The 27,472-nt window shown below is 38.3% G+C and overlaps 1 protein-coding gene across 1 annotated transcript; it reads right to left on the bottom strand.

Moving 5' to 3' along the window:
• On the bottom strand, positions 1-26,976 carry lyve1a (lymphatic vessel endothelial hyaluronic receptor 1a). Its single transcript, XM_039763582.1, has 6 exons — positions 26,688-26,976; positions 22,111-22,273; positions 13,143-13,282; positions 8,813-9,043; positions 6,639-6,717; positions 1-354 (listed from the first exon to the last, which is right to left on the bottom strand). Exons 1-6 carry the CDS (start codon positions 26,764-26,766, stop codon positions 207-209), a joined length of 840 nt encoding a protein of 279 aa, XP_039619516.1. The 5' UTR covers positions 26,767-26,976; the 3' UTR covers positions 1-206.
• Positions 26,977-27,472: the final 496 nt, after the last annotated feature.

Raw genomic sequence — 27,472 nt, 5'->3', positions numbered from 1 at the left:
TTTCCAGCAATTATATGTAGTTCCATCATATTTTATTGCACTAATATATGGTTACACAATAGATTTTTCTTCAAATTGTACAAAATTGCTGTCAAACAAAAAACATTATTATTGTTATTACACTGAGACACACACAACATGTGCATTTTGTTACTGAAATTTAATATTTTACTGGATTTCTCTCATCAGGAGTTGGCTTTTGTATGTCACTCTGTGCTCTCGGTATTTTCTTGTGGCCTTTCTTCTTGTTTTCCATTTTGCCCTTCACCGTTCTCAGCCAAGTTACAATTCAGAACCTTCGTTTCTATTGCTTCATTTTTTTGGTCTTCAGGTTTTGTAACAATTTTTTTGCACCTTTAGAAAAGAACACAAGAGAGAAGGTTCGGACTGCCATATATTTTTAAAAGAACAAGTTTAAAAATGAATCGTTGCATATACAGTATATCAGCATTTTTGTTTTCTTTAGTTTCTTTGGAAATTTAATTTTTATGCAAAGCAAATGATTTTTTTATTTAGTTGAGTATTCATCCTTCCATCCATTATCCAACACACTATATCCTAACTACAGGGTCACGAGGGTCTGCTGGAGCCAATCCCAGCCAACATAGGGCACAAGGCAGGAAACAAACCCCAAGCAGGGCGCCAGAATTAATCTTCTAGAACACATAATGTCATTATCCAAATATAAAAAAATAGAAAAGATTTCGACTTTGTCATGGAAGGAAAATACTCAAATTGGAGAAAAAACTCCCACATTTGTGCAGGTGCCTCACTTGGGTGGAAGAGAATGAGCCCACCAATGTGAATCATCCCGAGACAGAACATGCAGAGATGTCATGAGTTGCACAGGGCAAGTCTTCACCTGCAGTGTTTGTTTGAATATTGAAGTCAGTTATACTGTATATCAGTTACTGGGACCACATGGAGTGATAAGAATAAAAGAGTGCTAACTTTAATTTTTATGAATTAGATCTATTGTATGTATTCTCCTTAGTTGGACATCTGAGAGATTATGCAGTAGTCTTGTCTCACTTCAGTAATGTTAATCCACGTGTTCATTTTCCAAACCTCCTTAATGCTGGTAGTATGGTATGGTGGCTAACACATGGTTGCTAGTTTAGTTTCTATCCTCATGAGCAGGTCATCTAACCCATTTGTGCTCAGTTAAAAGTACTGTATCTGCCATTACCTCATTACCTCTACTTACTTTTTCATGGAACCGTACACTAATAATAAATTCAAAATCCTGAGCCCAGGACGTTGGAGCCACTGCCAACACTGGGTGAAACAAGAAACTAACTTAGGACCATTTTTGAGTCACCAGTCAACTTAACCTTCATGTCTTTAGGATGTGAGAGGAATTCCACTGTACTCTGAGAAAAAGTTAAAATGGGTAGCTCATAAGTTAGAGTTTGATTGTTGCACTCTGTTAGACACTGTTAGTGGATTTGCTGCTGCCCCTTGCCAGTTGTTTTCATTTAGCCTTACATTTACCACTCCTATTGGTGTGTGCTACTTTGCAATCCTAACTACATAACAGTACAATGATGGAAGTGCAAGGCAGATTACAAGGAGAACCTCAGATGATGAACCTGCTCTAGCATTGTGTACTTTTCTACCTTTGCAACATCTACCATTGAGGTTCCATAATGTTTTATGTCTTAGTGTCTTCATGGGGTTGTATCTTATTTGGCTTTTCTTCTGCTGTGTGATGTTTGTTTCTAGCCATTACTGTCTCATTGACTGTCCTGTGTGACTTTTGGATCAATGTTTGTATGACTTTATACCTGTTCAGTTTAGCTCTAAAATGTTTTGCTTGCCCAGGTCTACATCTCAACATTGGCTTTTGTTGGTATCTGTACATTGAATGACATGGGACTGAGCTGGGGCTCTTTGGAGAACTCTTTTGGACACTAAGGAGCTGGGATGTGCTCTTTCCTGTTTCTGTGAGCATGACTGGTCCTAACAGTGTAATTTTGTGTAATCAATGAGTTAATTATAAATGCTTACCCATTAAACACATGTGTATACTGTATAACTATGATTAAACCTAAAAACTTCTGCAATTGGGTGGCACGGTGGCGCAGTGGTAGCGCTGCTGCCTCGCAGTTAGGAGACCCGGGTTCGCTTCCCGGGTCCTCCCTGATGGAGTTTGCATGTTCTCCCCGTGTCTGCGTGGGTTTCCTCCCACAATCCAAAGACATGCAGGTTAGGTGGATTGGCGATTCTAAATTGGCCCTAAAGTGTGTGCTTGGTGTGTTTGTGTGTGTCCTGCAGTGGGTTGGCACCCTGCCCAGGATTGGTTCCTGCCCTGTATTGGCTGGGATTGACTCCAGCAGACCCCTGTATTCAGATTCAGCGGGTTAGAAAATGGATGGAAGGATGGACTTCCGCAATTGAAATTTACCTAAGTTATGTGTTTGAAATCAGTGAAAGCATCCTAAATTTCCTCAGTTAGCAAAAGGTAAAACATACCATAATTTGTTAGGCTTCTAAAAAGTGTTTTTACCTTGCCGTGTCTTTTCTGGTCAGTTTTTTACCCATTATTGACTTTAATGGACTTTCCACTGCATTTATGATATATTGCTTGCTCAAATTTACAAAAAGGAGAAACATTTCAACACAATATATCACAACACATAGACTTTGTCCACACGTACCTGAGTGTTTTTTAAAAAGGGAGTTTTCCTCCTTTGTTGTTAAAAAAAATCCTGTCCTCACGCACACAGATCTCTCTATTATATAAAAAAATTCTGCGACAAGACGAGACTTTTTGGAAGATTTTTTCAAGTCCTGTGAGACGAGACTTTGGTCATGAGATTTTTTCATGTAATGCCCTCCTCTCAACCATATTCAACCATGCACATGGAGCTGTCTCAGCTCTTATATTTTTTTGTTTTTTTTAAGTTCCCAATTAAAGAAGATGTATTATGTCCAAATCTTACTGAAGAATTTCAGCACGAAGGGTTATCAACAGAAAAAATGACTATGCTGAAACAGTTGGTGGTGATCATGTGAAAGATGAAAACATCAACTTATAATATCCCAAAGAATTTCTACAACCGTAGATAGATTCTTCCGCACTAATTATTGTAGAAAGAAGGATGCATCCAATAAAGGTAATGTAATACATCTCCTGTGGATAATTTTAGACACAAAGGAGATCATGATATACCTTTCATGTTAAAACGTTAACAGTTTTCCTTTAGAATAGCGTTTGCAAAGACAATTAACAAATCTCAGATCTAAACATTTGAAAAAGCTGTTTTATTTAATAGAGAGAAGGAAACGATATTCACTCACGGTAGTTATGTGTTGTGTTGTCATGATGAAAGTCCAAACACAGAATAAAAATTAAATGCAATACAAATGTTTGATTTAAAAAATTGTTTTTACTGAAGTTTTACAGTAAAAGTATAAGTTTAAAAAGTATTTGCATGTTAATTTCAAAGCCAAATAGAACAAAATCGTATTAGCGCAACGAATAACTCTAACGCAACATGAAACTTAATTTACTTGCAGATTATTACGTTCTACTCTTTTTTCATATGATTAATTACTCGCTGTAATGTAAAATACATTTATTATGCAGATGTAACACTTCCCATGAAAATAAAAATCTGTTTAAATTATACATCCACATCACCATACGTGAGCGGCAGAACTGCAAAGTGGCTAGCATGTAGTTCAGGCCCGGGGGTTGGCGAGCAAAGCAAGCAGGGGCAAGCCCCTAGTTTTTAAAAAATTCTCCACTCCCATGAAAATGCGAAAATCCACTATCAAAAGCACAAAACAAGCATAGATAGCAAGGAGAATTTCATTTAGATTAATGTCCTTCACCCTTTTTTTTCAAATGTGTGTTCAACATGGAATCTGAGAAGATACAGGCGTCATGAACACTACCCAGCCATTTCACTATGCCGTCAATAAATTAACACTTGTTTGATGTAGCATTGACCTCCATAGTGCATTCTGACACCCGTGTTCCTCAATATAGTGATAAAGCATGTTTAAATATAAACATGTAAAAAGTCCCGTTAACAACTTTAACACCAGTACTACTTTAGCTACGACTGCAATTGTGCAAAATTGCACAAAACAAATAATGGTTTACACACTAACGTCAATCAAAGAAGATACCGGCGCTCACTCTAATGTTATAAGCTAAACATCTTCACCCTGGAAGGAGTTTTTCATGTGTGCGAGTGGCCAAAATGCATACAAAAAGCTAAAAATACCCTGGTACTTTTGGACAGGGTCATAGAAAAGATCTAAATATCATCTGTTCTACAGTAATACAAAAAAGTATTTGTCTTGCTCCTAATATCCTTTATTTCGTTTAGGTTTTTCATGGCGAACAGAATCAGACAAAATACAGTATTAGAATAAAGGAACCTAAGTGAACACACAATATAGTTTTGAAATAATTATTATCAATGATTACTCCTCAAGAAACAAAGTTGTCCAGCATTCCTATCTCTCTATTATGATCAGTGTGATTTTCGAAGTTGTGGTGTGCTGTGCCAGTAACATTACTTCAACTTCAGTTGATTAAAAAGGTAGGCTCATTTATGGGACACACGCTGGACTCCTTGGCGATAAGCATAGGAGAGAATAAAAATAAAACTGTGTGACGTTATGAACACTGCTGTAGATCCGTTCTCTGACACACTAACAGTGAGCACTTTCAGCCAGTGAATTATTTGGCAGACGTGTGTCAAGAAACACTACTGGGGCTGCTTTATACCAACAGCAATATGCCTACATAATGCTTACTGCGACTGTGACAACCAAGTCAGAAGCTTTCTTTCTTTTTAGTAACTCTGGTGTGCATTTGAGGGGGTTGTTTTTGTTTGTTATAATACTTATTTATTGAGGTTCTGTAAAAAGATTGCCCCTTTGGGGCAATACAGTAATATCTGTCTATTTATCATTCACTTGTCTGAAGGATTAATTCCACCATAGTGTCAATAAATGATTACAGCACCTTGTAGTTGCAATTATCACAACTAAACACATCTTATAATTTGCTCTTTCACATCACTGTTGGGGAATTTTAGCCTAATCGTCTTGGCAGAACTGTTTTATTTCTGAAACACTGGTAGGTTTGCGATTGTGACCTGGTCGTTTCAGGTCTTACCTCAGCATATCTATTGGGTTTCAGGTCAGAACTTTGAATAGTCCAGTCCAGTCCATTTAATTTTGTTTCTTCTGAGTCATTTAGTCATAGGCTTTCTTTTTGTGTTATGTGCCATTGTGCTGCTGCATAACTCAATTATGCTTCAGCGTCATCTCACTTATAGATGGCCAAACATTCTCCTTCAGAATATTCAGATAAAGTACAGAAGTCCTGATTCCTTCAATAATGGCAAATTTTCCGGGTCCTGAGACAGCAAAGTATTCCCACACCATGTTTTATTGTGGTTATAACATTCTTACTGCTGATCGCTATATTAGGTTTATGCTAGTTGGACCTGTCTGTTGCAAAGAGTTCTAATTTTAATTAATGTGTCCATAGAAAGTTATTCCAAATGGCTTGGGGATTGTCTTAAATGTTTCTTTGTAAATTCAACATGAGCACTGATGTTCCTCTTGGTGTTTTGCTGCTCTTCCATGAATAGTATTTTTATTCAGTCTCTTTCTCTCTTAATTTTGAGTCAGCAACACTGACTTTAGTTAAGGTTAAACAGACCTGCAGATCTTTGCATGTTATTTTGTGATAATCTGTGGTTATTGAATGAGTTGCTGCCTGGCCATTGGGGTAATTTTGGTAGACTGGCCTTTTCTTAGAAGATTCACCACAGTTCCATTTGGAGATAATAAATAACACTGTGGTGTGATGGAGTCCCAAAGCATTAGAAATCACTTTGTAACACTTTGCTGATTGGTATGTTTCAACAATTTAATTCCACAACACTTCAGGGATTTCCTTTGAAGTGTGCTCTTCTGGAAACCTCATTGTGATGACTTCACTGCCATGCTGAGGGCAATATATGGTGATGTTTACACTTGATAGAGCTGACTACAATCAGATATTGCTATGTTCCATTTGTCTAATTATTAATTAACTTTGGTCAACTGCTTGAGTGAATAAGCAAGGGGACAATTGCCATTTCACAAGGGCAGTGCAGGAACAACTTTATTACTTGAATATTTTAAGTACCAATTTAGAAATTATGTTATATGTTAACTTTGGGATCCTTTAATGTGAAATTTTGTCTAAAAATCTGAAGCCACTCATAGTGACAATATACAGAAAAAGGAAGGAGTCAAATCATTTTTCATAGTATACTATAAAAACTAGGATCATTCAATATAAAATAGATTTGGTTTGAAACATCTGAATCAGGTCCAAAAAGACTCCTAAGGCAAAGCATTGAGGTAGCATTTGAAAAAAATTGTAAGCGATAAAAAGAGGAGAAGTCCCAGGCCTCATGCCTATTTGACTGAATTTTGAATGGGGTCCCTAAAGAATTACCCCAGCTCTTTTGTTCAGCACCAACTTGTACAATGCACCTTAAACACCTATGGTTTTGTAGTTAAGCACTTACTGTTTCATGAAGTACCTTACTACAGCAATGTTTTGTATAATATTTATAAAAAACAATAGATATAAATTAAACAAACACAGCACATACCTTCTTCTAAAGCAATATGCAAGAATTATACCAAATAACAGCAGTATACCAAGAACAAGGAATAATGCCAGGGTTAAACCTGCAGAGAAATAAATTACAAATAGTTATATCCTTAATTGTATTATAGTCTTAAATAGTAGTGCTTCATGGTCATATAATTTCTTATACAGTGAAATAGAAATATTTCATGGAATACACACTGTAATTCATGAAGGAAAAAGTCCCAAAAATGTGACATATTAAATAAAAATCAAGGAATTTTTTGAATTTAATTAAAGTTATTTTGAACTTTGGTGAAGCTAGCATAACCATTTATGAGGTACCATTTTGGTTCACCTACTTAATGGGAAGTTGATCTGCCATTTATCAAAGGAAGAATTTGAAATCACCATTGTCTTAAGTGCAAAGGGCCAGTTCCCATAATATGCATCCAGAAAGTATTCAGAGCACATCACTTTTTCCACATTTTGTTATGTTACAGCCTTATTCCAAAATGGATTAAATTCATTTTTTTCCTCAGAATTCTACACACAACACCCCATAATGACAACATGAAAAAAGTTTACTTGAGATTTTTGCAAATTTATTAAAAATAAAAAAACTGAGAAAGCACATGTACATAAGTATTCACAGCTTTTGCCATGAAGCTCAAAATTGAGCTCAGGTGCATCCTGTTTCCCCTGATCATCCTTGAGATGTTTCTGCAGCTTAATTGGAGTCCACCTGTGGTAAATTCAGTTGATTGGACATGATTTGGAAAGGCACACACCTGTCTATATAAGGTCCCACAGTTGACAGTTCATGTCAGAGCACAAACCAAGCATGAAGTCAAAGGAATTGTCTCGCGGCAAAAATCTGGAGAAGGTTACAGAAACCACCAGGACTCATCCTAGAGCTGGCCAGCCATCTAAACTGAGTGATCGGGGGAGAAGGGCTTTAGTCAGGGAGGTGTCCAAGAACCTGATGGTCACTCTGTCAGAGCTCCAGAGGTCCTCTGTGGAGAGAGGAAAACCTTCCAGAAGGACAACCATCTCTGCAGCAATCCACTAATCAGGCCTGTATGGTAGAGTGGCCAGACGGAAGCCACTCTTTAGTAAAAGGCACACAGCAGCCCGCCTGGAGTTTGCCAAAAGGCATCTGAAGGACTCTCAGACTATGAGAAACAAAATTCTCTGGTCTGATGAGACAAAGATTGAACTCTTTGGTGTGAATGCCAGGTGTCACGTTTGGAGGAAACCAGGCACCGCTCATCACCAGGCCAATGCCATCCCTACAGTGAAGCATGGTGGTGGCAGCATCATGCTGTGGGGATGTTTTTCAGTGGCAGGAACTGGGAGACTAGTCAGGATAAAGGGAAAGATGACTGCAGCAATGTACAGAGACATCCTGGATGAAAACCTGCTCCAGAGCGCTCTTGACCTCAGACTGGGGGGACGGTTCATCTTTCAGCAGGACAACGACCCTAAGCACACAGCCAAGATATCAAAGGAGTGGCTTCAGGACAACTCTGTGAATGTCCTTGAGTGGCCCAGCCAGAGCCCAGACTTGAATCCGGAGAGATCTTAAAATGGCTGTGCACCGATGGTTCCCATTCAACTTGATGGAGCTTGAGAGGTGCTGCAAAGAGGAATGGGTGAAACTGGCCAAGGATAGGTGTGCCAAGCTTGTGGCATCATATTCAAAAAGACTTGAGGCTGTAATTGCTGTCAAAGGTGCATTGACAAAGTATTGAGCAAAGGCCTTGAATACTTATGTACATGTGATTTATCAGTTTTTTTTTGTTTTTAATAAATTTGCAAAAATCTCAAGTAAACTTTTTTCACGTTGTCATTATGGGGTGTTGTGTGTAGAATTCTGAGGAAAAAAATGAATTTAATCCATTTTGGAATAAGGCTGTAAAATAACAAAATGTGGAAAAAGTGATGCACTGTGAATACTTTCTGGATGCACTGTGTATCCTGAAAATGACCTGGCCTTAGAGCTTCTTCTCAACAGGTCTGTTTCATCTTACACCACAAATGCTCAAGTGGACTGTGGGTCCTCCATTAGCCTTAACTTGCTTTCATGTTTATAGCTTTTAGATAGATACTTTTATGCAGATTTCCCAGTTCATGCAGCTGTCTTTGTACAGTACTAAATTGTTCAGAACATAGAGGGCATGTAAACAAGTTTACCTCTATGCTTAGGCTCCTCTTCATGGGCTGGCAGCAATGCCTTTCTTTGGTATGAACTGCTGAATGTGGATGTGGAAGATGATGAGCTTCTAACTGTTGACACCAGAGATGTAGTTGACATGACGCTACCGACGGTCAGAGTCGTGCTTGTAGTCATGATCATTTTTGATGTTAATGATGTTGGGGCTGGTGTGCTATGGATGGTGGTGTCACAGGAGTTAGTCTTTGTATCTGTAATAAACGACATTTGGTTATGTGGATTACAACCATGAAAACCAATTATTATTTTTAGAAGGTTGCAACTGTATGCACACTTGGCTACAGATCTTCTTCTGCAATTTATTTCAGAATTTTGCTGTCATCAGCTTAGCCAGGCAGGTAAAAAATGAGTGACCTCCCAGGCTGTGGTAATGAGTTCTAGTTTAACACTGTGAATGTTTGGTGTGATAGAAACATGAATACGGAAACTTTACTGCGCCAGGCATTACAAAAATGGCATGACTGATAGAGGATACATTTGAAATTGAAACCAGTAAGCCAGCCAACCAAGTCAGTGGGCTTTCCTTTGTTTATGTCTCTTTGTAATTTACTCCAGCAAAAATAAACCAAATTTAAAATCTCTAACATTTGATTAAACAATGCAATAATGTGACAATTTTTGTCTGTGGTCTGTTCCTGCAGCATTAGAACACGTGATGAGTGGCAGGGGCAGCCAGTGCCACTCTAAGAGATCAGAATATTCCCAAACATTCTAAATTCTGTTCATGGTTTAAGGGGGGGGGTGGGGGAGTTTGTCTGCGACTCACTATGCTGGCAGCATCAGGTGCAAAATATATAATTAACGCCTAGGCCATCCATCTGAGAGGCTGATTTTGTTGTGATACAAGCTGCCATTCTCCTGTTGCTTGTGTTTGTTTTCCTTTTTCTTGATTTTAGAGTATTTTATATTAATATAGTTACATTCTTTTATTGTTTAGTGTTTTATGTATTCAAGTATATTTACATCCTTGTGTTTTGTATTGAAACCCAAGAGGTGGGACCACCCTTACTTCATTGCTGTTGGGATCACCCTCAGCCTTTATATTGAGGTCTTAGAGAGTTTCCTGCCAATAGTTCTCTGACATTCATATGGTGCTACTGTAAGCATTCATTTTCTGGCTTGGGATTCTTTTTCTACTTGTTTTTGGCTTTCAGTATTGGACTATGATATTTGGACTTGTTTGCTTTGGATTGCCTTTTTTGACAAGTATTTTTGCCTTTGCCATTTGTTTGTGCTTCTTTGCTTTTATATAAATAAATTCTCATATGCAAAGAGTTTGTATTGGATTTGTCTCTAAGCTAGAGGTTTTACAGTTCCCCTCTCTTTTGGGACATTTTTGGTATTTTTTTTAAATATTAATGGTACATTTTAAACTTTGAAAACCAGGGGCCTCATGTATAAATGGTGCATACACACAGAAATGTTGAGTAATAACATTTCCATGTACAAATCGTGATGTATAAAATCTAAACTTGGCGTAAAGCCACACACATTTCCACGGTAGCTCATACCCTGCTGTACGCAAGTTTTCCCCTCGGTTTTGCAGACTGGTGGCACCCAGTGTCAAAGCAATGCTACTGTTCCTATGTAGTTATCCTTTCTTTTTCAAATCCACATCCCTGATGCGGCTTTATAAATACACTGAAATTAATTGCATATTGTTTATTAGTTTAATGCATCTGATTGTAATTAACCTGTAACAATATAATGGTCAACAGAATGGTCAAACTATTCCAAATACCATAACTGCTTTAACGTTGTTACTCTCACTGCACCTTCTTTTTCTCTTTCTGCTGCTCCCATTAGGGGTTGCCACAGCAGATCATCTTTTTCCATATTACTTTCACTGCACCACTCGGAGCAGCTGATCAAAAAGAGAATTATCGGTATAAAGCATCAAGCACACGCTGCCTCAGCCATGCTTCCTATTGGAACTGCTCTCACACGGCAAATGCTTCAGAGCCTTTCCTGTACTGACCTCGCGGTTTAGAAAGAGTTTCATCCCAAGAACTCTAAATGCACTGAATCAGTCCATTATGTGCTCCTTGTAGAACTGTTTGTACTTATAAGTGCAATTGCCTCACTATAAACTTGCGATACAGTTATATTACACAACCTGAGCCACTTTATAAAGCGTGTATTTACATATGATGACGATATCATTTTTAAGATGAAATGCAGCAAAATATGTTTATTATATTATACAGATAAAACTTTAACTTAATTTAAATAATCTATATTGTTAATAATTAAAGAACACGGTGTCGCTATGCTAGCAAGGATCTGGTGCTCCGTTCACGGACTGTTTCTGTCTCGCACTGTATGCTTCGCTGGGACTGGCGTGAAGGATAGAATAATTAAACATGTACTACGAAGATATTTCAATGTTCCTTAAAAGTTTTGAAGAATCGCCATTATAAGTCTACAGATGGCTTAACGTCTATTACAGAGCTGATTGTGTGGCGATTGGGTATTTGGAGAAAGAAAAGTAAGGATAGGAATTGAAGGTTAGTACATTTGAAAGAAAAAGTACTGCTGCAATAAATTATTTCATCGAAGGTCACGCACAATCACTGCGCCACCGTGTTCCCATGTTTAATAACATGCTTTAACTCCTATTATCATGAAAATTATATCAAGTATACATCTCAGTATTATAATTATTCAGAGAGCTGTAATATTACGAATGTAATGGATTCTGTGTCCTGTCGGAGAAAGAGAAAATTCAGAAGCACGTAGTGATTCACACAAATAAAGCACATAGAAGATCAAATACAAAACAAAGCAATGAACGTGCTACTTTAGTTACGATGGGATTTGAGAAACTAGTAAATTAAACGATTTTAAGATGAAGTTTATGATGTTCTACTTTAATGACAAAATAAACTGTGATTAAAGTGGAAATTTCGAGATTAAAGTTGACATTTTGTGCTTTTTTCCCACTGTGTGCCTATTTTTTTTTCTCTGTACCCTAATAAGCTTTCATATGAAACTCAGACGGTGGGCTACGACTCGGCTTTTCATGGCGAATTTGATATCTGACAACTTTTTTTTATTTCGGGCACTGTGCGAGTTTGTGAACTTGAGCTTTCGAGTTTCTCTGACACGCTATGTCACTCAATCAACTTCCTTTTCTTATTTGTACCACTGTTTAAACCAACAAACAGTATGTTTTTCCTTGCCTCCACTTGGTATTCGTTGAAATTGTTCTATTTTTCCTCATGGTTTTGCCATTGTTTTTTCACAGAAAACTGAGCTTAAGGGCTATTTATATTGATTTACATATTCAAAGAGGCGTAATTCTGGGAGGAGACAGGGTGGGACAGCAGGCACGTGCACGTGCGTTAATTTCCACACTGACTGGGATTTATGTAGCGGAAGAACGTGGAAGTTGGTGAACGCACAGATTTATGCATCTGGATTTTTGTGTGTGTAAGTATATTTCCGCTTTTGTGCTTGCGTCAAATTATAGTGTGAATTCTACGCACGTCATTATGCATGTGGCCCCAGGTCTTTGTGGGATGAAGCCTGTCTGTACTGGTTGGGAGCTGGCTGCCTAGATTAAAGATAAATCTGATGTCACAAAACGACTCCAGACAAATACAAAGGTTTGGGGCAGCCACCTGTGTATTATGCCCTGGCTGCAAAACGTTTGAAATAAAGAAAGTTGTTCACAAGACTGAGTCCAAAACAGAGCTGCATATGTGGAGGTAAGATGACGGTTTTAAAGGCTGGTGGAGGAAATGATGTTGTTTATGCTGGAAAGAGAAATGACGTCTTCGAGACCGGAAGTGATGTCATCAGAGGTGCTGGAACTGGAAGTGACATCATCATAGGTGACGGTACCTGGCAGGATTTCCCAGGAATGGTCTGTAAGGAACTGAAAGAGCAGTCAGCACAGTCTGCCACCCCCTGGTATGATGTAGCATTACAATTACTCAAGCCTTTTAGCTGCCTCCTATTCGCTCGTGTGTGACACTGGACAATGAAAGTCCTAAAGTATTTTTTTACTACTTTTTGGAAGTCTTACACCCTTTTGCCATGTTTATGACATTCATTCACAACAGATTTAGACTTGACAATTAACAGACATGTCTTTGGTATGGTATGTGGCAGGAAAGCTTGCACAATCATGGGTAGAAAGTGCATCTTTGGTACAGGTACAGTATTTGAACCCTGGAAGCATGATCTGCCTTATGCCAGACCAAAATAAAATTACACATTACTATGTGTCACAGAACTATGAAAATGATAGCAATAAATAAATGCAATAACTAATGGGGTAATTACCAGATATATTGAAGCAAAACACATTGAATGTTGTATTTAGAAAATTACGCCACTTGACTATTCCAGTTCCATTTTTGCCACAGGAGGGATGAGCATGGATTCGTGGAAGCAGCAAAACTTTCTCTTCACTCCAACCAAATCTGTTACAAAAAAATGAGAATTTACATGATGTAAAACAGTTTATCAAAATGTTTATTCATGGAACTTCTTGACTTTTTACCATTTACACAATGTTATCTTTAATATCCTAATTCTAGGCATTATGTAATTACTGTTTTCTTCTTTTTAAATATGAAGTCTGCCAGAACAGGCATGGATTCTGAACACCATTTTTTGCTAAGACATGCTTCCAGTATGTTGACCCATCAAAGTTATAAAAACAGTGCAGTCATCCATCCATCCATACGGCAGTGGCTGCATACAGTGACCATGGGAAAAAATTATTAGAATTTTGATTCACAAATAACTATCTGGAGACATGAGTCAGGCAGACGGAACAGAGAACGTGGAAGCACAAGCAGTGTTTAAGGCAGTGTACCAACCAGTTGGTTGAGTGACTTTCTGTTAAGAGCATGTTGACAAGCTGCATCATGGAGGCAGAAGTGCTTGCAACTCACCCGTGGCTTTCATATTGCAAAACCTGAGTGGCTGGACTGTGATGTGTAGCACGCCCCAAGTAGACTTTAGGCAGCACCGTAAGTGTAGATTGGAGTACAGACTTAACCAAAGCCATAAGAGGTGAAAAGACAAAGCCAAAAGGCAACATCAAAAGACAAGAATGAGATTAGCAAACAAAAGGAGGAAGGCAGAGAAAAAGGGATCCAATTTATAAAAAAAAAAATACAAACCAGAGCAAAAATATAAAAAAAGAATGTATGAAAAAAACATTAAGGAAGTTGACCAAAGATCTTCACAGTAGTACAGGTAGAGAGCGCAATGTTTAAGCAAAGACTGAAAGTCACAGACTGCCTTTTTATTTTTCTTGTTTCTTCCATCATGTGATTGTCACTTAATTAAAGTTTCATGATGACAGATGCAATTGCAGTGGACAAGGACAAATATCATGCAGAAATAACGGCTATGCACATATTCTTAGGCAATTCTTGAAAGTAACAACTTTATACATTGAGCTGTAATGATGGCTAATTAGATTACAGCAACTAAAATTTGAAAAGTCTCCTGGGCCTTTCAGCATTCAGTGATGTGTCTGCATGGAAAATTTGCCTTGAAGCAAGGATCAGAGAGTCAATTTTAAATAGTAGTGTAGTTAGCCATCTTATCCATTAGTGTGACATGGTCAGTCAGCTATATTAGCTGTAAATAAGTCCATTGTGGAGACATACCAAGGGAAATTAAATTTACACACCACGGAAACCTATGACTTCAGTTTAAGTTACCTTATTGTCATTATAATTGGGCACAGTACAGTGAAATGTATTTGTTGCTAGACTAAACGGTACAGGAACATTGAACCCTCAATGACCAAACAGTACTGAATATCATAAAAGGACATTGTGCAGCTCAGTGGTGTAGCTAGAGTTGGTGCCTCTTGGGGTGGGGCAGTGCTTCAGTTTGCTACCCTCCAACATATCTTAATATGTTAACCTATTCAAATAGAAAATTAAGATGACGAATGGAGGAAAATTAAGATACATTTTGCATAGATTTATTCATATATACAGTACAGTAACAGCAATAATTTTTCACATATAATTATTTACAGTCATGGCCGAAATTATCGGCACCCCTGGAATTTTCCCAGACGATGCACCATTTCTCCCAGAAAATTGTTGCAATTACAAATGTTTTGGTATACACATGTTTATTTCCTTTATGTGCATTGGAACAACACAAAAAAACAGAGAAAAAAAGCCAAATCTGACATCATTTCACACAAAACTCAAAAACCGGGCTGGACAAAATTATTGGCACCCTCAACTTAATATTTGGTTGCACGCCCTTTGGAAAAATAACTGAAATCAAGCGCTTCCTATAACCATCAACAAGCTTGTTACACCTCTCAACTGGAATTTCTAACCGCTCTTCTTTTGCAAACTGCTCAAGGTCTCTCAGATTTGAAGGGCGCCTTCTGCCAACAGCAATTTTGAAATCTCTCCATAAGTGTTCAATCAGATCTTGATCCGGACTCATTGCTGGCCACTTCAGAACTCTCCAGCGCTTTGTCTTCAACCATTTCTGGGTGCTTTTAGAGGTATGTTTGGGGTCATTGTCCTGCTGGAACACCCATGACCTCTGACGCAGACCCAGTTTTCTGACACTGGGCCCTACATTGGGCCGCACTACCTTTTGGTAGTCTTCAGATTTCATGATGCCTTGCACACAGTCAAGGCATCCAGTGCCAGAGGCAGCAAAACATCCCAAAACATCTTAGAACCTCCACCATGTTTGACTGTAGGTACTGTGCTCTTTTCTTGTAGGCCTCATTCCGTTTTCTGTAAACAGTAGAATGATGAGCTTTACCAAAAAGCTCTACCTTGGTCTCATCTGTCCACAAGATGTTCGCCCAGAAGGATTTTGGCTTCCTCAAGTACATTTTGGCAAACTCCAGTCTGGCTTTTTTATGTTTCTGTGTCAGCAGTGGGGTCCTCCTGGCTCTCCTGCCATAGCATTTCATTTCGTTCAGATGTCGACGGATAGTTTGAGGTGACACTATTGCACCCTGAGTCTGCAGAACAGCTTGAATATGTTTTGAAGTTGATTGGGGCTGTTTATCCACCATTCGGACTATCCTTCATTGCAGTCTTTTATCAATTTTTTTCTTCCGTCCATGTCCAGGGAGATTAGCTACAGTGCCATGTGTTGTGGACCTCTTGATTATGTTGCGCACAGTGGACAAAGGAACATGAAGATCTCTGGAGATGGACTTGTAGCCTTGAGATTGTTGATATTTTTCCACAATTTTTGTTCTCAAGTCCTCAGACAATTCTCTGCTTCTTTCTGTTCTCCATGCTTAGTGTGGCATACTCAGACACACAACAGAAAGGTTGAGTCAGCTTTTCACCATTTTAACTGGCTTCAGGTGTGATTGCTATATTGCCAGCACCTGTTTCTTGCTACAGGTGAGTTCAAACGAGCATCATATGTTTGAAATAAAACGATTTACCCATCGTTTTGAAAAGATGCCAATAATTGTCTGGGAGAAATGGGGTGCTGATAATTCCGGCCATGACTGTATAAGCATCAACTAGACATGAATATACATGCACTGAGAAGCTGTGTTCTAATTATTAGTTTAATATGATTACGCTGCGAAAACCAGAACCAGTGTAGTGCACAAGTGATAGGTGGGGATGTTTTCTGTGCAGAGCAAGAACGCATTAGGATTGATAATGAAACAAAATTATAAATTGTAAATTAGCTGTTTATCTTCCTAGAAATTATTATTAACGTTTATGTTTATTTTTGTTATTGCTTCATAAATTTCAACTGCTGTGTCTGATGTTGTCACAGAAAGACAGTCTGAAAATTATTTTTGAAGCATTTGTGGATAAAAATCAGAGAGTTGTACTTTTTTTATTCATGAGTGATATTTTTTCGAACACTGCTGCTTACACACGAATTGTACTGATACTTCTGGCCAATAATGCCGGTGCCCCGTCTATAAGAATTTAGGCTTCCATGACGGAGCTCTCATTTTTTGCCAAGGCAAACTACCAGACGGAGCGCTCAATTAAAGTGACCCCATTGAGAGAAAGGCTTCCTTAAAGTTTTTTGTTGTTATTTTGGCCCTAAAGTGCAGGTGCAATGATGCCAAGATGGGTGCTTCTTTTGTTTATTTTTCTTTGATATTAAGCAAGATGACCAGGCTGGCAGCCCAAATTTTCATCTGGCACTCTGTTACTCCTGCACCCGGCCACAGATGGTAAAGTCAGTTGGATTCTGGTCAAGGTAATGGCAGGTCCTGGCAGCCTCACAGAATTCGTACGGCAGTTGGCAAACCAAATCACCCAGCTGCAACTAGCTGAAATGACTGATGCAGAGTCATGCCATGAGGCTGTCAATGCGAATCATGGGAGAAGCCAAGGCTCTGCTCAGTTGCTCATCCCAGTGAGGTCAAGGGACAACATGGAGACATTACTGTTGGTGCTCAAGTGCACGGCCATCCAATAGTGATGGGCAGAGTGTGATTGGGCTCATCTCCTGGTGCCATTTTTAACCTTAGAAGCCCAACGCGGCCACAAACTACCTTACACTGAAGAGGTAAATACTTGCCTGCTATGTGCTCACCTTGGCTTTCCAGGCCCAGTGGTGCAGAGACTAGCAGTTCCAACCGAAATGGCCTACTAGAGCACAGGCCTTCAAAATCTGGGGCAAACTGGCCCACTGGCTGCAGCCTGTGGAGAGCACGGCTGAACGAATAGTAAAGATGGTGGCAGCAACTTCCACCAGATTTGAGAAAGTTATCGCAAGTTGTAAATGCAGCAAATGAAAAAATCTGTTCTGTTTTCAGCTTAGAAACATTCATGGCTGATTTTTACTATTGTCTTCTGTTTAGTTATGATGCTCTTGAGACAGACACAATGAAATGGAGAGAGAAAACAGGAAAGGGTAATACAGGGCAAAGAGAAGTTTCAACAGGGTCATAGGAAAAATAAGGACTTACATACATAAGAATTACATACTTGTTGAAAGAAAGCCCCCAAAGTTATTATTATGTTCAAATTTATTGCCATGTGTGCCATGATGAGCCAGTATTACAAGCTGGCACTGAATGAAAAGAACAGCTTGGGTGACTGGAATAAGCAAAGAAGTAGTTTCATATTTTGGCAGTTGGAAGTAACATAATCTGGAAGAAAATATATGGACCTCTGCAGCATATTACTGTATGAAGTGCAGGCCGTTTAGTGCTTAATTAAGCGTAAGGGCACTTGGGGGCAACAGGGAGATCTCTAACAAGGTGAGTTTCATCTGGCATTCCTGTCATTGGAAGTGATTATCTCAGTAATGACAATGGGTGTGGAGTGTCAAGACTGCAACCTGTCTGGGACTAAAATCACTGGGGGTCAGAAAAAAACGAGTGAGGATGAGGGCTCAACTGGTAGGAGAATAGAAAGAGAGAGAAGACGAAGATGAAAGGTGACATTTGGGAAAGCATTGACTGATAGATGGGAGTATGAGGTCTGTTAATTAGGATCAGAGAGCTTACTAGTTTATCTTAAGTTTTTTGTTTTGCTTTTAAGTTCTTATTTTTGTATCTTTTTAGTGTTTTTGGTTTATTGTATTCTATATTTCAATGCCTTTTCATTCTTGGTATTATTTTGGATAAGAGGAATGTTACGAGAGCACTCTCTTGTGGTAGTAATTCATAAAACACTCCATGCAGCAATTTGGTGAAAGTTCTGCACAAACATGGCATAATTTTTGATGTTCATACTGTATAAATATCATTTTTTGCAGAGTGAGCCATCTTCTTCTGCTGGAAGCATCATTCACACCATAGCTCTTTAAGATGAAAACAACAGTGAAGGTATATTTGTTACTAGTAATCAAAGATAAAACGGGGACATCTTTTTGAGACCCACAAAATTGCTGCCTTTAGCAATTAATGCTGTCACTTTTAGGCAACCTGACACCAGATGGTGCTCCTGAATTGTGTCATCACATCTGTAAGGCATAATAAACATCCAAGGTGTGGCACACTCTCATGCAGCACCAACTGGCATGCTGCACACTGGCATTAATTCAGAATTATATATTGCTGAATCAGACACTCTACAAAAGATGGTATGAGTTTGTGCACTTTGCAATTAACACAGACCCTAAATGCCATACAATGACTTGGATGCACCACCAGCAATAAAAGTGTAAAACAACAGGAAAAAGAACAAATTGAATGAAATACAAGAAATAAAAAGCACATATTCTTATAGCTGCAGAGTTGATCCGTTGGTCCTTAAAAAAGTCACAAAGAGAGGGTCAGTGCAACAAGAAGAGCACCCTCCTGCTGTCTTTTCTTCAGCCCCAAACACACATGCATACACACACACACACACACACACACACACATATGTGCATGCATATAAAAAATATGCTGTGTTTATTTTTTGAAAAAGAAGTGAATGAGGGTAGGGGTAGGTCTAAATTCAGAGCGTCAAAATATTAAGAAAAATATATATTATTTTGCCCTTTTGGGAATTTTTAAGCAGATTTTGTTCGGAATGCTTTGCCCTCATGCCCCTCTAAAGAACTGTGAAGCACTAATACCATCCTGTATCTCTCTTTCTCAACATTCTATCCTCTTTTCTTCCTACCATTGAAATTTCACCTAAAGCTCTCCTCCTACCCTCAGATTTAATATGAGTCTGACTTAAAACAACTCTTAAACCTCATTCAAGATCCACATCTGCGGTCAAGAATTGCCCTCTGTGGCTACAAGGAAAATAGATGTTCATGAAGTGGTACTGGTGTACCAACATCCTTGAAACATAAGAAACCCTTAATGGAATACTCCCCCCAAAAATTATATATTTTTTTTATATGTTACTTGCCCTATGTACTTTAGTGCTGGCAGAGAAGAATTTTTAATCTCATGTTCTCATGCAGAATAGAGAACATAAAATTACACCACACATTATCCACTCATCCATTATCCAGCATCTGTATGCTCAAAATCTGAAAAATGCATTTTTTTGCTAAAATATCGTTAAATAGTTACTTCCTAAATTATAAGGAGGCACATAAATGGTAAACCCATAGCTTTATGGAAAGGACTTTTGAATTAAAGACATGACTCTTGACTCTTGAATGAGGGTCCTTCCTTGATAAATCAATTCATCTATAGACATACAGTGCCCTCCACTATTATTGGGACCTCTTGTAAAAATTAATAAGAAGGGTTAGAAAAAAAATCTGCTGAAGAACCATCATCCATCCATCCATCCATCCATCCATCATCCAACCCGCTATATCCTAACTACAGGGTCATGGGGGTCTGCTGGAGCCAATCCCAGCCAACACAGGGCGCAAGGCAGGAAACAAACCCCGGGCAGGGCGCCAGCCCACCACAAGAACCGTCATCTTGCACTGATAAAATGAGAAACATCTGATTTTTAACTGAAAGAAGTTCATTCAAAGAAAAACAAAGCCCTCATCAAGAAAAAATATTTTCAACAAAAATGCATGTGCCACAATTGGCAAAAGGAGGTTGTACAAAGTATTAAATGCAGGGATGCCAACAATTGTGGCACATGTGTTGTATCTATCTGTCATGCAATTAATTGTGAACACTGAGGCAAAGACCTTGATTTTGGTCTAATCCAAAAATTACCATGTAATACATGCTGGTGAAGCAAACAGTGCGGTTAGTGGCAACCTCTGCAAAGTTATTGAAGTTTTTGTCTTTCCTACTTAGGGAAACTGATCGAGAAGGTGACATGGCAGAAAGAAAAAGAGGAGTAGCGACATCAACTGAGCGTAAAGCAAATTGCAGAAGCTGATTACATGATAGGAAAAAGAAGAATGATAGCTCCAGCATCTGCTAAGAGACAAGTACATGCTGTGCAGAAATCTTTTGGCACTTAAGAACTGCTGGGGCTGTTCCCATTGGGGGGAACAACAGGTATAGCCACATATCTTCAGCATAGCACTGTAAGATGAAGTGGTATGTAAAGAGAAGAGGAAAAGACTCGGCACTGACCCTTGGGACTCCCCATGCTTGTCTGATGCCCTATTGACATCTCCATTGTAGCTTTTCAAGCTACAGCAGAACCGGAGGACCAAGTTAGAAACAAAGCCACACTGTAACCAGAAAAAGACACTAGAGTTTTAAATTGCAAGTGAAAAGGTGTGAAGCTTTTTAAAGATTAATCACAAACTCAGATAATTTACAGAGTAAGGTTGCCATCTTTTATGCGTAGTGACAGTTGATGTCACATGAAGCACAGTGCTGGACGTCCCTTCATGACAACAACATAGTAACCAGTACACAGCCCCTAAACTGACAAGCAGGCCTCTTGTTACATTTTAATTGCCGCAGTCTGTTCATAGGCTGAAATGAACTGTAATCACTCCCAGATTTAAAAAAATCAAGAAAGTGCAAACAATTTGAGGTTGTTCTCCTGTGTTTAATTGCTGTCTTTTCTTAAAGACACATTATAATGGTTAAACTACAACAAACAATTGTGTAATAAAAATATGCAATTTAGGCAGCATTGCTTTTCTAATAAAAAGTTGCTTTTCCCTTTTCTGATAAAATGTGCTGCACAATGTTTGTCCCAATTTATAATGTGATGTCTCTACAGCACTCTCAGATAAGGTTAGAATTAAATAATAGAGCAGTGTTTTAATTTTACGAATTAAAATATGCCTGGAAACTATGACTATTAAAGTCATATTTAAATATAAATGATAGCAAGTTAAAGCTATAATAGAATGAAGAAGCATTGAACAGTTTTCATTTTTCTTTTTCCTTTCTCTACTTAAAATTTCCTTCTTATGTGGTATTAATTATTAATGAACCATAACAAGCCTGCTTGATGCAGTTGAGGGTCATGTGGGGCTGGAGCTTATGTCTCATGGCATTGGGGGCAAATTGGCAAATATCCCTGGCTGTTGACTTGTTTTCTCCTTCTTCTTATCTAATTTAAATGAAAGACATTTTGGTTACTTCTAATAGTTCAGCACTTCTGGTTTTTAAAATACAGGTAATGCCAATAAAAGTCTTCTTTGCAGTATACTAAAAGTTGCACCAATTTACACTTCATTACTATTACATTTTCTGGAAATTGTATTCTTCATAACAGTGATATATTCATATACAGTGTCTGTTCAAATTTACAGAGCAGTTGAATCATACAGTATACATTCTCCCTATAGGATGCAGTAAAAGAGTCTTTTCTGTCAAACAGAGAAACTGACCTAAGATCCCAGTCTACTTGAGAGCTGTTCTGTCACTACTATATTTCCAGAACTCGTTTACTTTTATATACAGTATGACTGATTTTCTTACTTGCATGTTTCCAGACCGTGATTCAGAGCTTTCAGAACATCATCTTGCGAGGCTATGACGAGGCCCAGGGTTTTACAAGCTGCATCAGCACTTGAATAATTCACTGCTGGGATTGGTTCCAGAAAAAGAACACCAGAAATTCTGCATTTACTGATTTTAGGACCTTAAAAAAAGGAAGTTATTAAAATTATATATCAGGAATAGTGATAAAGCCTAACAGTTTTCTTGTGTACATACTACCATGTTTTTAACATTTCAGAACACACCAAGCATGCATATCTAAAGGATAAAGAGTTAATATAACCATGTTTAGTTAATAATTATTCCCAGGGGGAAAAGTAACAAAGAGTATGATAACTAAAATGTGAATTCCTCATTTAACACAGTAACCCTATCTGCCACTGACACAAACCGCAGTCATTTGGTGGGATGGCTTATCACTTGTTCATCTTTCAACAAGAACTCTCATGCCTGTATGTGTGTGTCTCTCCCTATGTATTCATTTTTAGCTGAAACAATTAGAACGGTGAATTAAAATGTTTTGATGTATTGTATCAGTCAAGGTATGTTACTGTCAGATTCTGTAAGACATTGTGAGACTGTAACTGGAGTGCTGGAGTTCTGGTCATCATTCCATACTGCTCAAAAAAATTAAAGGAACCCTTTTTAATGAGAGTATAGCATCTAGTCAATAAACTTTCTGGGATATTAATCTGGTCAGTTAAGTAGCAGAGGGGGTTGTTAATCAGTTTCAGCTGCTGTGGTGTTAATGAAATTAACAACAGATGCACTAGAGGGGCAACAATGAGATGACCCCCAAAACAGGAATGGTTTAACAGGTGGAGGCCACTGACATTTTTCCCTCCTCATCTTTTCTGACTGTTTCTTCACTAGTTTTGCATTTGGCTACAGTCAGTGTCACTACTGGTAGCATGGGACGATACCTGGACCCTACAGAGGTTGCACAGGTAGTCTAACTTCTCCAGGATGGCACATCAATACGTGCCAGAAGGTATGTGGTATCTCCCAGCACAGTCTCAAGGGCATGGGGGAGATTTCAGGAGACAAGCAGTTACTCTAGGAGAGGTGGACAGGGCCGTAGAAGGTCCTTAACCCATCAGCAGGACCAGTATCTGCTCCTTTGGGCAAGGAGGAACAGGATGAGCACTGCCAGAGCCCTACAAAATGACCTCACACTCACCTGGTGTGAGTGTCTCTGACCAGACAGTCAGAAACTGATGTCCTCTAGTGGGCCCTGTGCTCACTGCCTGGCACCATGGAGCTCGATTGGCATTTGGCATAAAATACCAGAATTTGAAGGTCCACCACTGGCACCCTGTCCTTTTCACAGATGAAAGCAGGTTCACCCTGAGCACATGTGACAGACATAAAAGGATCTGGAGAAGCCATGGAGAATGTTATGCTGCCTGTAACATCAGTCAACATGACGGGTTTGGTGGTGGGTCAGTGATGGTCTGGGAAGGCATATCCATGGAGGGACACACAGACCTCTACAGGCTAGACAACAGCGTCTTGACTGCTATTAGGTATTAAGATGAATTCCTTGGACCCATTGTCAGACCCTATGCTGGTGCAGTGGGTCCTGGGTTCCTCCTGGTGCATGATAATGTAATATGTAATACGAGAGTATGCATGCAGTTCCTGGAGGATGAAGGAATTGGTCCCCACGCTCGCCTGACCTAAATCCAATAGAACACCTCTGGGACATTATGTTTCGGTCCATGTGATGCCGCCAGGCTGCACGTTAGACTATCCAGGAGCTCAGTGATGTGCTGGTCCAGATCTGGGAGGACATCTCCCAGGACACCATCCGTCGTCTCATTAGGAGCATGTCCCGGACGTTGTCAGGCATGCATACAAGCACATGGGGACCATACAAACTACTGAGTATGATTTCGAGTTGCTGCAATGAAATTTTGGCAAAATGGACTAGCCTGGTGCATCATTTTTTCGAGGTGTCTTTGAATTCAGCCCTCTGTAAGTTAATAATTTTAATTTCCATCAAACCATGTGGCATCCTTTCATTCCTAACACATTACCCAGTCCATATCAGTAGTGATATCCAGCATGATTTTTTCCCATTGTGATCTGATGTGTTTTCAAAGTGGTGTATAAAAGAGCGATCAAGTGCTTCCTGGCACTTAAGGGTGTCTCATACTCTGGCAGGCTCAGATAATTGAACTTCTTTAGTTTTTAGTGGAGGAGGTTATATGGGGGTAGGGGGCCTCAAACTTCTCAGAGGTATTTATAAAATTAATTCAGTAGAAGTCTTTTGATTAAACAATGTATCACATAATTGAGAAGAATGATAAATTAATGGAAGTATATTTAAGATTGGAAGCCAGAAAATCCTCTTTAAAACTTGAGAATCTAAAACAAACTATTGAGTAATGTAATTGAGACGTTAACCTTGAAAAGCTTCCCTTCCTATTTGGATGACATATTTTGGTAACATAGCTCATAGCTAAGTGCATATGCTTGATGGACTGATTGAACTCCTCCAATATGTCAAACCTTTTAAAGTACATTTCTATGTTTTTTGTGACTGTTACGTCTAGAGGCCATATACCATCACCTATTAGTCTGAGGGTCTTCTAGCCTCCTGACGGTCTTCCAGTTTTCTTTATTGTAGGATAAAATGTTCAAATTCCACACCATGCTATTTTCATAATATCATTAAAAATATAGTGACAATAATTTAGTGTAATGTTTGTATGAATTATGATGCATAAATACCACTTTAAAAATACCTATGGTAATCATTGCCTTATTTTGAGATTGATGTTGATTACCTGTTAATTTTGGTAAGTTGGGGTTAATAGTGAGCAATATAACAGTTGAAGGTCATCTTCCAGTATGGATATCAAGAAAAACATTCTACCAGTTTGCTAAAAATGACTGAAAAACTTGTGAAAACATTTAAACATAAAATGCAAAAAAATTGAAATTGTGATTTTGTGCCAGTGTATTCATGTCTTAAAGGTGACATCTCGGTACATGGACTTATATGTGAACTGGGTGGAACAAGTAAGCCGACCTCCTTAAAAGTTCAGTACTATGTATACAGTTCAACCTGATTGCTGACTCATTGAGGACAGGAAAGAGCTAAGCCTTGTGTTGAGTTTACTTGGCAGCTGTTGAACATGAAGCTGCACTTTTAGCGGTTCAAGACAGGAGAAGAGCTGCCATTGAGAAGCGGAGCTTTAACAAGAGCTTTAATGGATAAGAGCCATGTCTTTTTAATTACGTTAATCATTACATTAATACGTGATGCATTTGTCCTTTATTAAAAAAATAACAAATTTCCAGCTGAAAGGTATATATAAATACAGTATACTGATAATCTAGGGAAACTTTGAGAATTTTCAGTTTTACCTCAATATGGCTTTTAGGTCATAACATGGACCCCATACTACAAGAGCAAGATTAAAGAAATTGCAGGGCACACACTAGGGACAATTTAGAATCACCAATGCAGCTAACCTGCATGTCTTTGGACTGTGGGAGGAAACCCACTCAGACACGGGTGAGAACATGCAAACTTCACACAGGGAAGACCTGGGAAGTGAACCCGGGTCTCCTAACTGCGAGGCAGCAGCGCTACCCACTGCACCACCATGCCACCCCTGTCTATTCATTGCATAGAAAATATAATAATATACAGTTTTGGTTTTTTTTGTTTACAGCAAAGGGCAGCATCTTAAATCCTCAATTTCTGTAGCTGTAATAATGGCAGGAATGCAGACAGGTTTGTCTATTAAAATAATTTCTTTCATGAAATTTTTGCACTGTTTATACATTTATGAAGAACTTGGAAATTAGATTGTGGACCTTGAATTGTCACCAGGTAAAATGAACATTTTTACTGTTCTGCACTCTATAGAGGGTATTAATCCTAATTGCAAATATACTTACAGAACGTTTGCAACATGCTATTCTTTGTGATTAATTAGCATTACTGTGTTCTCTGTGAAATTTCATGTGAAGAATAAAAAATACATTGAAAATGTGATGAACAATTAAAATGAAAATGCTCAACTTGTAGCTATTAAGTTTATTTTATGTAGTTCCTACATGATGTATATTTATGAAAATGAAATAATTTATGAAACTATGCTTTTTTCAGACAGATCATACTGCCAGAAAGGTAACATTTCACTACAAACAAGCAAGACCTCTGCTGCACTTTCTGAACCTTGTACACGTATTCAACATAACTTATAACCTTTTTAATAATTACTGGTATAGGTTTATGGGGTCATATCTGTCAATCTACAATGTGCTAAACATTTACTTGACTTGCATATGTTATGCTAATAATCCAAATTTCTGTTTCTTCATAAACTTTATTTGCCTTCAATGTGCTTAACCTGTTACATATTAAGTTACAGGTTCCATCAAAATATGTGCAATTTTTTTATTTATTACAAAATGAACAAAGAGCATCTTTTTTGCAGCTTGCATGGAGGTGACTTCTTTCTAAAGTACATTGATTGACATGTCTTTGTTTGTTGACTACAATTTTGTTTTCTAAGAATTATAATAAATAATCCTACCTGTAGCTTTGCTGAGGTCCATCAATGAAAAACTCAAAGGAAAAAAAATAAATAGAGCTGTCCAAAAGGCTGTCATCATTGGTAGACCAAAATGATATTTTATAAGGAAAAAATTCCAAAATAAAAAGAATATAAGCACATGAAATTAACTCCAAATCAACTTTTAAGTCTTCAACACCCACAATTTAAATGGGCTCCTTCTAAAGTGTTTAAAGAGACCTCTGGATTATCTGCAACATCAGCAATGAAGGAAACAGGAAATTCGAAGCACAGGCTGTTGCGAAGGCAGAGAGAACCATGAATGTTTCACATATATTTTGAGGAGAAAAAAAAGAAGAAAAGAAAAAACTCAATATGATTCCCATTTTGTACATATGCGTTTCAAAAGTCAACACAATGGTAAATCTTTACATTTATGCCAAATTGGGTTGTCAGAAGCCTAAAATAAGAGTGTTGGTACTACTTATGATGGCACAAAGTAAGATAAACAGTACATATTGTTGTGCTGAAAGTATGCATCTTTCCTTTTCCTGTAAAACTAGGAAAAGTACTACTGGCTAAGCAGTCTGTACTTCAAAGTGAAATGATTTATTATCATTTCAAATAATTTTTTCCATACTCCTATCTGTTTGTTGGAGATAAAGCACAGGATGGATCTTCTTACGTAAATCTAAGATGTTCTGATGAATCATGACACGGGTTCCTCTTCACTTTCTGGCAACCCATTATTATAGCCTGAGATGAGGTTCAACTCTGGCACACACAAAGTAGTGACAGATTAAAAC

Source organism: Polypterus senegalus, chromosome 1 (assembly GCF_016835505.1).
Source record: "Polypterus senegalus isolate Bchr_013 chromosome 1, ASM1683550v1, whole genome shotgun sequence".
NCBI lineage: Eukaryota > Metazoa > Chordata > Cladistia > Polypteriformes > Polypteridae > Polypterus > Polypterus senegalus.
This window is presented reverse-complemented; position numbering and strand designations above follow the sequence as displayed.